The sequence below is a fragment of the Thermobia domestica genome, chromosome 3 (assembly GCF_964235325.1).
Source record: "Thermobia domestica chromosome 3, izTheDome1.hap1.1, whole genome shotgun sequence".
Lineage (NCBI taxonomy): Eukaryota > Metazoa > Arthropoda > Insecta > Zygentoma > Lepismatidae > Thermobia > Thermobia domestica.
Genome location: NC_137456.1, coordinates 328447809 through 328460361, shown reverse-complemented (window position 1 = coordinate 328460361; position 12553 = coordinate 328447809). Strand labels below are relative to the sequence as shown.

Below are 12553 nucleotides of genomic sequence, written 5' to 3'. Positions count from 1 at the left end.
TAAGTCACCATCGACGACGTCGCAGCTAGCCGAGGCGCTGGAATTGGATGCACCATCGTTGGATCGTGGATTGGATGTGTTTGTGTAGACTTCTATTGTCCCAATTTTCAGTAGCACTTCTTTCGGCAGGTTATAGTCCTCACAAACACTTTTTATTTCTAAGTACATCCACATGAATCATCATGATTACATTGAGAGTTTTCAAGCTAATTAGATATTTTATTTGTTTCCTTTTATAAACAAAAACAATCTCTGTAAACAATCTAATACTAAATTTGTATTAGAAAACATCCATTCTTGGAATGAAATGCGAAAATGAAAATAATTTAAAAAGTAGCAAACGCGGGGCCGTTACGGCAGCTACATTAAAATTCGTTCTGAGTCGACAAATATTCTTAAGTATTTGTAAATCTGTGGGTGGGCAGACAAGAAGAAGAAACACTGTCAGTCAGGAGAAATCAATTAATACGATTATATATAATGGCAAATAGGTTTTAAAAAAATACACTTTATTTTTGTAGAAATGTATTTTTACAAATAATTTAACGGCTAATGGAAAAGGCCAAAGTGGCAAAAGAGTTTAATAAAAATAAGCTGTATTTAAGGCTATAAGCACTTCGTAAATTTGTATGGCTAAATGTCTCTCCAAATATTCTAGATGTAGCCAAAAATAGGCTAAATTGGCATCACTGTTTCTAATACAATTCTGTCATTTTGTTACTAACATGTAATATTGTATTCTAAAATATTTTAAAATAAATTGAGATGCATTAGAAATTATATTTCCTTGACTTTTGCATAATATTCTAGTATAATTTGGCAATAATTATTGTAGAACGTACATATTCAGGATTTTATTTATTTATTTATTATTATTATTATTATTATTATTATTATTATTATTATTATGTTTTGTTTTGGAAAGTTTCATCCTAAATTTTCATCACTCTAAATTTCAATAAATTGAACGAACTGTATACAACATGCAGACAGTCGTTTTAGTTTTATTAACACCAATGAGTCTTCAGAAAGTAACACCAACAACAAAATACGTTTATTTATATCTTGAACGAGTATATTCGTGGTTTTAAAATCAGCAATTTTCACGTGCCTATTTTGAGCCTAAATTTTGTGTAATTTTAATAATATTTGCTTTCACTCACTTTTACTTTCAATGTAGAACAAAAGTAACAAATAAAAAAGTATAAAATTTGGAACGTCTTTTGAGAAAAAATATAACAAGTGGTTAACAACAAATTTACAAAACAAAAAACAGAAGGTATAATATTAATCATAGTAATGAATAATGAGGCTTGTTTTGTACAAGTTATATTGAAACAGGGGATTAATGGAGAACTTATATTTTTAATTCCAACACATGCCGTTAAATGTATGTCATTACTCTTTGAAAATGAAAGACAGTAAATACTACAAGCATATGCTACGACATTTAAACATGCAATTCCTTTGAATTGCAATTAAAACGCAATTCCTGTAACTTTCTTAACTTCACGGGAAGGCAAATAACCGATACCTAAATTCACGTAACGGCAAATATTATATGATACATTTTTTTTTTCCATGAACTAGCAATACATACATAAATTTTACATTTCCAAATGAAACTATTTACATTACAGGGTCACTTAAAAAAGTTGGGGCGATTGCCCTCTTTTGCCGCCCTAATCGTCGTCTCTGTGTATATATACATATATATGTCACAGGATTTTTGTTTAAAAAAAGAAGGAAAAAGAGGCGTGGCGACATAACCAGGCTTTGTAAACTGCCTGAAAAAATACGCGTGATTAGAAATTGGCATCAAATCACTGTTTATTATTATTAACCCTCCTGATACCGCCGCCAACACCCAGTATGCTTCGCGATTGCGCGGGCCATTTAAATGATTTTTAATACGGTAGTCTATAGTGTATGAAACAAAAGCGTATAGCATCACTTGTATTGTGCATAGAGACATGAAGTAGAATGTATTTTGTTATCTAGGGTTTCTATTTGAATTTTTGTGGCATTCATGGTATTTTTTTAAATTAAGGGGAGCCACGGGGCAAAAGCCGAAAATTCTAGAAAAAAGATAAGTTTTTGGGAGAACCACCCCCAAAATATCCCCGTTTTCAATTTGGTTTGTAAATAATTTTATTTGAAATGTAGCTACAACCTTCCCAGTGCGATATCTGTTTGGTGTAGGTGTTAGGACGAAATAGTATTATTACTATATTTTATTAGTATTAGTATTATTACTAATACTAATAGTAATAACACTAATACTAATACTAATGCTAATAGTACTATTTGTATAAATTTTTATTACTATGTGTGAAGAGAGATTCTTCACACCCAAATGAAGCAGAAACTCCGTTTCCTAACCGGCCAGTCGCATGTCACATCGGGCCTTCTGCATACGCCAATATAATGGCTTACGGTATCAAAGGACTTACTATTTTGTCAATGTAGTGGCTTGCGGTATCAGGAGAATTAAAGTACTGACAATACTGTTTATAATTTATTAAAGTAACATTTACATGTTTCATAACTCAAATGGCTTTAGCATTCATTTTTTCATACCTTTGTTAGTCATTACTGTATTCCTTTTAATTATGTATTAATATCATAATATTCTCCTACTTAAATTCATATACCTTTGTTAGTCATTTTGTATTCCTTTTAATTATGTATTAATATCATAATATTCTCCAACTTAAATTCAAGTGTGTATTCTGAACAAATCTGGAAGTGACTGCAATGGATTGAACTCTCAAACGTGAATGCAATTACATACGTGGGTCCTTCAATATATGTTTCCCTAAGCTGTAAAAAATGTAGTTTTAAAAAATACATTTCTAAACTATACATACATGTGTGGGTGAACTCTTTCTCACCTCTCCAGGTAATCTCCATTGAAATTCACATATTTGTCTCACCGTTGCACCAATTTTTTCAAACCCTTTTCAAACAAATCAGGGCTCTGGCTATGTAGCACTATCCTCGCATTCTGCTACACCTCTTTATCACCAGTGTTGACAGAAGACCAGGTCGCTTAAGTCGAAACTGAACTCTTCTTCAGGGAAACGCAGTTCGACATAAGCGACCTGGTTTCTTCTTGAAGATAACGCCCACCTCCACTCAGCACGCAAACAAGACACAAAATTTAAGAATTAAGATAGGAACGGCTGCCTCACTCTTCACACAGCCTCAATTTAGCGCCGAGTTACTTCTATCTTTATCCGGTGTTACAAGCTTGCATTGCAAGGTAAACGTTTCGAAACAGATGAAGAAATGAAGCGAAATATAAGGATAGTGCTACATAGTCATCAGGCACGTAGCCAAGGGGGGTCCAGGGGGTCCGGTCTCCCCCCTTTCGAGACCAGATATGAAAAAAAAATATGGAAGGATGAACAAAACGAAACGAGAAAAAGAAGAATTAGTGTTAAAAATAAAAAATAAAGTTACAGCAAGCTTTTGCTTACTCTTTCTTATGAGGAGATTTGTATTACTTGCAATACATAGTGGCGAGGTGAGCGAGATATCCTGGAAAAGTCAGGGGATTTGAAATTACTAGAAAAGTTACGGAATTTTCAGAATTTCTGCTACTAGGCAGGGAAATTTCAAGCTTTCGAAAGCATAGTGCCATTCTATAATAGTGTGAACATTTTGTATCATAATTTTTCGTCATCGCTTCTCTGGAGCATTAAACATGTTATTTCAGAAACAGTTTTCCACTGCTCCTTTGACCTCTCATTTCGAACAGACAGTAGTTGACGGAATAATGAAAACAAAAGGTTATGTGGAAAGAAAGTTCTGTTAACATTTAATTCAACAGAGAAAGGAATGTAGATATTGTAAAATATTTTAGTAGACAATATTGGATATGTACTTTTTTTTATATAATAGTGGATATGTACTACTTATAATAGTTGAGGTCATAATGAAAGGAAAATTGTTATATTTGAATGAACAGAGGACGGAACGTAAAATTTTCTTCAATACTTTTCTATATTGTTTTACTCGAGATTTCTTCATAGTTTATTAAAATACTTACTAGCGTATCCTCATTTTATTGTCTTAACAAACCAATATATGTTGCCAGTAAAATAGTTTATAATGATTGGGACTCTGGTGTGACAATCACAGTATTTCATGTCACAAACCCCCCTCCCCCTTTACGAAATCCTGGCTACGTGCCTGTAACCAGAGCTCTGATTTTTTTTTTGCAAAGAGTTAGGAAAAATTGGTGCAACGGTGAGACAATGCCAGAAACTCGGTGTGCATTAGGTGGAGAGGTGAGTAAGGAACAACCTACATATGTATGTATAGTTTACAACTATATCTAAAAAAATAAATATTTTACAACTGAGGGAAACATACATTGAACGACCCATATATATATATATATATATATATATATATATATATATATATATATATATATCAGTGGCGTATTTAGAGTGGGCTTCCGGGCTTAAGCCTCCCCGAAATCTTACTTCCTATAGTAAACTATATGAAATATCTTGCAGAATTTTCACATTTTCAGGCAAAGCCCCCCCCCGAAAGTTAGCAAAGCCCCACCCGAAATAAAATCATAAATACGCCACTGATATATATATATACGTGAATCGTTTAATGCATGTTTCCCTCAGTTATATATATCGTGGATATCTTATAACTTTATCGTACTTAAACCCAAAATCTTGACCCACAACAAATAAATAAATGAAGCGTTAGAAACATATGTTTAGCATATATGTAGGTATAAGGCACTTTCTCTATTCTAAATTGATCCATTTCTCATTTTATGGACCCATTTTAAAGACTTCCACCCGCAATATTTGCATCAGCAGAGAAACCATTGTTAACAGTCATCTTAGATCCTAATAGAATGTAAATGTTATTTTGTAAATTTAAGAAATATTTTGTCGCAAACGTAAGAAGTGTAGAATTTTATCGTAGTAATTTGAAATGATGCACTGAGAAAAATCCGTTGTACAAATATATGGAATCCTTATGTTTATTACGGAAATCTGTATGGAGCATACGTTATTCATATGTTACATACGAACTGTCGTGTTTTGTTTAGATGTTACGTTATGCCGCTGCAGGATATTTCACATCTAACTGTCTCCCGTATATTACGTAGTTCACGTATGTTACATACGCCAGCTATATGTTACATACGTCCATCTGTATGTGAGATCCTGACCGCCTACAACACTTCTTTCTTTAGTATGGAAAGTACGTTTATTCGGAACACTTTTTCAGTTATAGATCGCTGCAGGATATTACGTAGGGTTGTACGTTAAATCGAAAAACTACAGGATTTATGCATGTAACCTACGTTTCTAAGTACGACACAGACATTTAGTTTTGAGTGTATGTTAAAATTTACGGTGTAGTTATAATAATGAAAAATAATGAAATGTGCTTGGACTAGTGTCTGTCTCTTTTAGCTGATATTCCGATATAAGCTATACAGTGTTCGTAGCCTTCCTTAAGAATATTTCCCTCGAGTGACACAAAATTTTCCCTTTTCTTATGAAATTTTCCCTAGTTTGTTGAGTGTCCAATTTCTATGACAAAAGTTACGGTATAATATTAAAAGAAATGCCAAACACATTTATTTTATTTGTTTGCTTTTTGTCTCGAGCATATAATTTTTGCCTTCACGCTATTTTAACAACAAAAACTTCGGAACAGGCACACACACACATACAGAGACTATTGCCATTTTATTGCTTTATTTCTGAAGGTCAAACAAAAATTTAACTATTTATATTAGTGAATCAGCCAACATGAGAATATCCCTGGATTTTTCAGGTTTTAACGAAAAATTCCCTTCTTCCTACATTTACCTATGACATTTCCCTAGATTAGGGAAATTTCGTTCAGACTACGAACACTGAAGCTATACGTAAGTATGAAATAATATTAATAATAATGAATGAAACATAGTACAATCCATATATGTTCAGAGCACAAGGGATGCAAGTCCTATTACCGAAATTGTGAGGAAAACAGTCATAAAAGTTTGTAACTGCGTTTTAACACTCAAGCACATGAGTTGACGGGAATTCCACACTTTTGAAGAAAAAAATGTGACTACTTGAGACTAGGGATGGCCGGAACCGGTTCCTGGTGGAACCAGTTTGCGGCTCTGAACGGATCCGGTTCCGGAACCGGGTTTTCGAATCCAGGTCTGAAATCGGTTCCAGAACCGGTTCTGAAAAGCTGATCTGAAAGTACTGGTTCCTTTGTGGTGCCTTCTAGCTTCCTCTTCTGATTATTTGTACATATATAAAGCTGTGTTTTCTAGGCCTATGAGCTGCTGTTCTGGAAATATTATATTTGCGCGGAAAAGCCTTCACCGCGTGTGGATTCTTTTTTTTTTTTTTTTTTTTTTTTTTTTTTTTTTTTTTTACGATCGTACTATACTTTTTGTATATACATTTTCACAAGAAATGAATAGTTATGTTCAATTTATAAAATCGTTGGTCGTACACTAATATCACAGGAACATAAAACTGTTAAAACGGTAACCAAAATATGTATTTACTTACTAAAGAAAAGGAGAAAAATTATTTCTTTACCATTTCAGTGGAACACTTAACTAGTCTGACAATATTCGATCGTACACTCTATATGGAAGGTTAAAATGCAGAGGATATTTTCAAGGCGGACATCAGTTACTGTATCCAACAAAATCTCTCAGTGGAGTTTAAAAGATTTCGTAAGAAATTCGTTTTCAATAGCAAGTCAAGCGGGCCGGATTAAAGGACTCAGTGGGCCGCGCCGACCCAAGGGCCGGTTGCTGCACATGCTTGGTATAGAGAAACAATATATAAACAGCAATGAAAATTTTCACTATCAATGAGACCATGTAAATGTTAGTCGTCGGCTCAATACAGCAGGACCGTACGCCAGGAGGCCTGTGCTATGTGTGCCATTGAAACGGGAGCACAAACGTAAGCGTTACACAGTATCAGGAACATGTCACTAACATGGGAACAGCAGTGGGCGCGCGTTATGTTCTCCGACGAGTCTTGATACAGTTCGTCGTCTGACTCTGCTCGAACATTAGTGTGGAGAGAGCCAGAAACACTCTATCACCCAAACTTCATTGCTGAACGGCCGTCCTTGTGGTAATTCCATCATGGTGTGGTATGAGATCATGCTGGATGGTAAAACGGACCTCCATATTCTGGAACATAGCACTTTGACGGCACAAGTTATCGGGATAAAATTCTCCTTACACATGTGCGCAGTTTCCGCGGAGCATTTGGTCCGGACTTCCTCTTCATAGATGACATTGCCAGCCCACAAAATGCATATCTGTTGTCCGAATATCTGACGAGCGAAGATATTACGCGCATTGCATGGCTTACATACTCGCCGGACTTGAATACAATCGGATGCTTTTGGGCGGTAAATAGCGCAGCGCAATCCTGCACCACGAACTTCCTGAACTGCGAACAGCTCCCCTTGTGGAGTGGCACCATCTGCCTCAAGACTCGATAAACACTCTGATTTGCAGCATGGAAGCCAGATATCGTGCCTAAGTATCTGTTCGTGTAGTCACACGCCATATTGACTGCCTATGCCCTCGCAAAGTCTAGTTTTACATGTTGAGGTACCGTGATTCTGAACTTTCTGGCCACCCTCTACATCATAAATGTATTGTTGTCCTCCATCGGTGTTGCATTGCGCATCTGTACCGTTTTTCAGTTGATCATACTTGGTGCAGTGATCTTATCGTTTTATTTTCTGCTACTTTCTTTGGGTTGCTTAAGTTTTGTGGAGCAATGTAAATGTGAGAAAAACTGAAGAGTTGGTAGTTTATTAAGTTACTGTCTTATAAATAACTCGGTGTTTACATTACTTTGGTATAGTATGTGATATTTGTTTTAATGACGAGAGGAATAACTCTATAGATTTTGTTTAGTTACATTTACTAACCTTACAAAATTTGGCGCCATAACTAGGTGGAGGAGCATCACAAGATCTGTAACGATTCCGCTTCCCTCCGCCGCACGATTTAGTGCAAGACGTCCATGCGCTCCACGGCCCCCAGTTTCCTGGTTCTGAAATGATACAAAATAACATTATTTTTAAAAGAGAGTTCGTGAAACGTAGAGAGCAATGCTTCACAAACACATTTACTTTTCGTATATACAGGGCAGATCGTTCTTTAAACGCCTTTGTAATTTTTAAAGTATAAGTAATACATAAAACAGCTGAAATTTTGTACTATGCAAATATTGACAGAGATACACTATCTGATGTACTCTGCAATATCACAGATGAGCAGTGTTGCCAACCAACACGAACTAGTTATAAAAAAATAGAAGAACGACAGTTTTACATACTTCAAACCATCATATTAAAGGAAAACTTAAAATACCAAATATATCATTCAGTGTCATAAATTAAGGACCCTGCAGAACGCTACAGTGTTATAAAGTTCAAAATTTTGTAGCCCCTACAAAAATAATAAGATAAGGGAGACAAACTTGGCAATGCATATTTAAACTACAGGGTGTTTCAAAATGAATTTCAAGATTTTAAAACTTTTATAGTATTTGTTACAATTAACTTACAATTGTAATTAATACAATAAATTAAAGAGCACCTCAAACAGTTTTGTACGCAGCCATACACATGCACTGTTTCCTCTGTCTGCCGTTAGAAAGCGCTAGTAGCAAAAGTGGTGACTACAAAAATGTTCATGTTTTACATTTTGCGAAGACTGAATCTATAGTTACAATGGAACTCTTTGCGTGGAGAATTTTAAGGAGAGGCTTACAACTATGTTCTTATCGCTTGCAGTTGTTACAAACTCTACAGACTTGGCCAACTTTACAAATGAAATGTTGCTATGTGACGATGAAGATTTTGTGGATCGTGTCGTCTTCAGTAATGAATCAACATTTCACCTAAGTGCCTATGTAAACACTCATAATGTTCGTATATGAGGGTCAGCAAATCCTTAGGAAATGGTGCAGTTGCAACATGAATCCCCTAGATTGAATGTGTTTTGTGCCATAACACGGCGAAAAGTTTATAGGCTATCGATTCGATGTGAGCCGTGTGATGAACGGTGCTCACATTGAGTACTTGTAGCAAAAATTGCTTTAGTTGCTCTTTCATTTGATGTTTTATGTATAAATGTCCATTAAATGTAATAAATGCTACAAAACCTTAAAATCCCGATATTCATTTTGAAACACCTTGTACTTTAATGCCAATTACTATGATCGTGATATGACGTACTTTAAATAAATAGAAAAAAGTTAACAAGGGATTGGGAATTTGACTTTTTCGCAAAATGTTTTATTTCAAAAAATGGTGTAGATATTCCAACACGTAGATCGTTTTCAGTAGACATGAAGATCATAATGCCGTTCATAATAATTTGATACCTCAAACTGCTTCTAGGATATAATGAACATAGCAAAATTTGCAATACTGCTCAAAATTATGTAATTGCTAATATTTGTCGTAATTACAAATACTTTTTTTTTTTTTTTTGTAATTTTATAGAAGCAGAGAAAAAAGCCAATAGTTTTGAACCTTATGCAAAGTTTCAATCTGATATATTGGAAACGAAAAGCGTGAAAAAGTTTTGAAATTTGCCCTAAGAAAAAAAAAGTCACGCCAAGTTGACCATCCGGTTCCAAAACGCATCTGCAGTGTTCTTTGGTCCTTCCTTGACTTGAAAAATAAAAAAAAAATCCCGGCTTAAATACCTGTTATAGAACCTAATTAAGTGGTTAAAGACGATAGTACGCCATGGTATATAAATATATTAGAACTCTTAAAAATGTTAAACTTCCTACAGATTAGGGATGACCACATTTTCAGGGAAAACGGAAAACGGAATATAATTCTTCCGGAAACTGGAAAATTAGAAAGGAAAGACGGAAAATTTTCCGGAAAAATAGAAGACGGAAAATTTTCCGGAAAAGCGGAAGACAGAAAATTTTCCGGAAAAACGGAAAATGTGATTTTCGGAAACCGGAAAACTCTTTTTCCGGAAATGGTCATCTCTATTCCAAATGCGTTTAAGAACACTGAGCAGGAATTCATCAGTAGGAATGTCAAGGTGAAGAAATTACCTAAGAGCCATATTATATATAATTTTTTTTTCGGCAAGTAGTCTACCAGTGATGGGTGAAAATTATGATGAATTGTGTAGCTAAAGATACTAAGAGCGGATGCCATTAGTAAAGTAGATTCCAGTTAACTCATAATTTTGACGTAACTTTAATTGGGGTCTACTAGCATTCTGGTCGTCCCCGTCACCCCTCAATTTTAACTTGCCAGAGACGCCTTTGCTTGTAATAAAACAAGGTTGTGAAATTATTACTAACTGGAGTTGAATTTTCTACGGTTAATCGCTCAAGCATCTCTGTTACGATACCGCTGAACCTGTCCTTTACGACATAAAATGGTAAAGTATTTCTCATGAACAATTTTACGATGAATTCAATTTAATTGTCATACATAATTATTTCCTTGTTCAATTATAGACACTTTTCAGTAAAAAATAGGATGAAATTTGAAAGTCTCAAATCAAGGTAATGTAGGCGTACGTAAAAGAGAAATACAGTCTAAACTTCGATTGTCTCTCGAAAGCCAAGTATTAAGTCCTATTGCTTTTCTTATAATTACAAATATTAATATCCAAAAGTGCCTGACGTTCTTTTTTCACTTAGATATACTCATCTCAGGTAAGTAAATAAAAACAAATGAAAAATGAAGATAAATGGCGACGTTGAAAGTAAAACGTAGACAAATCCACCAGTTATAACTATAATCTGTATAAATATGTAAATGTTGTTACGGACAATGGTCTGGTACCGAAGATATCATTTTCTTTATGGTCATACCTGTACATTTAGGTTCTTAAGTTTTGTGCTCAGACAGATTTTTCTACGCAGTTAATATATAATAAATAAGGACGCCATTATGAATGAACGTAAACTCATTTTATAAAGAAGAAATTTTGTGAAAATGTAAGGTAAATGCAAGGATGTTATAAATAAAGGATCTGCCCATATGTATCTCCATCCTATTAAATGGATGAAGCGAGAAAACAACCGAGCATCGGCACGTCTGATTGGCTACTCTCGTTTCTGCAATCGTTTGATTGGCTACTTTCGTTTCCGCCATGATTGTTGGTTCAAAACATTGCGATTCTATTGGGCGGAGTGGGCACAGTAGGGGTGGCGAAACTGTGATGTATGGCTTCAAGATTTTGTTGTAAGGGCAGATCTTCTATTTTATAACATCCTTGGGTGAATGTTGAAAAAGTATTCGAAAATACATACCGGTAAGTTTAAATCTATTTTATTCTATGAGTTATCATTGAACATTCACGGAGTAAATTATGTCTTAAGCAGATCAATAATCTTATTTTGACGAACTTAAGGCTAATATGTAACTAACAGTGCAGAATAGTTGAACTTTGTAATATAGATTACATAGTGATCAGAAGATGGTTATCTACAACACAGTGAGCACAGTGGATCGCTGGGTCAGAGTGAGTAATGGCGGTGAGTCAGAGTGGGTCACGACCTGTTGACCCACGATCTACTCACAAATTTTGACCCAATTCACACACTTGATCCATGATTCACTGCCCCACTCCATGTCTAGTAAATAGCGCAAAGTGTTTTTTGTGAAATCAGTTAAACGCCTCTAAAATATATTCCATCTTTATGCTAATCAATTTTAAAACCGGAAATTGTAATAGATTTGTACCACTTTCGCTTTTAGTACAGAAATTAGAATGGAGGCGAAACATATTCTTGATACGCTAAACCGATTGAAAGAAAACCGCTTCTCACTCTTTTTACTCTACAACAATGAATGGTAAAACCGACTTTTTTTAAATTTCTACAGCTTTCGATACGAATATCACCTCTATCATGGGTGTCGTTAGCAAGGGTGTCGGCCCTGTCCAGAAGTAGGGTCCCGTAGGATGGTTTCTTTACAACTCAATGACTGTGCCGATCCTGAAGCAGAGTTTATATTTGTGACTTTTGCAAGTAATCACATTCAGTTATGGCTTGGTATTCAAAATTTTTATATATTGTCACTGTATTCGTTGTTTGTTCAACAGAAAACTCATTTCCTTTCTATATAGCATTTGTATTCCATATTACCCGACTATTTCATATTACCCTCCAAAGTGGTTTCTTTGCTAATTATAAATTTTGCCCACCCCTGTAACGAAACTCCTTTATCAACATACGCATAAGTAAAGGCAAATATGTAAGGCGTATACTTGTTTTCCTTTTTGTTTCAATGTGCACTTATTAACTGAGTTACAAGCGAAACAAAAATGGTATTCCATAATACCCGAACTTCCTCTAACCGCTATTGAAGGATTAAAGCACTGACTGAACAAGAATTTTACAATGATCCAAAATATGGATCAAAAGATTGAACTATTTCCTAATAATTAGTTTTTGCATCAGAGGACACAAAATTTTGAACGGCTCCTATTTTCTACGGAATAAGCACATCATATTGAGCTAAGTGA

The 12553-nt window shown here is 34.9% G+C and overlaps 1 protein-coding gene across 1 annotated transcript in view; it reads right to left on the bottom strand.

The window, feature by feature from the left end:
- The window catches only part of gogo (thrombospondin-1 like protein golden goal), a 1102148-nt gene that overhangs the window by 52287 nt on the left and 1037308 nt on the right, over window positions 1-12553 (bottom strand). Inside the window, exon 5 of the mRNA XM_081752697.1 lies at window positions 7963-8087. Within this exon, the coding sequence (XP_081608823.1) occupies window positions 7963-8087 (125 nt within the window). The remainder of the gene's footprint in view (window positions 1-7962; window positions 8088-12553) is intronic.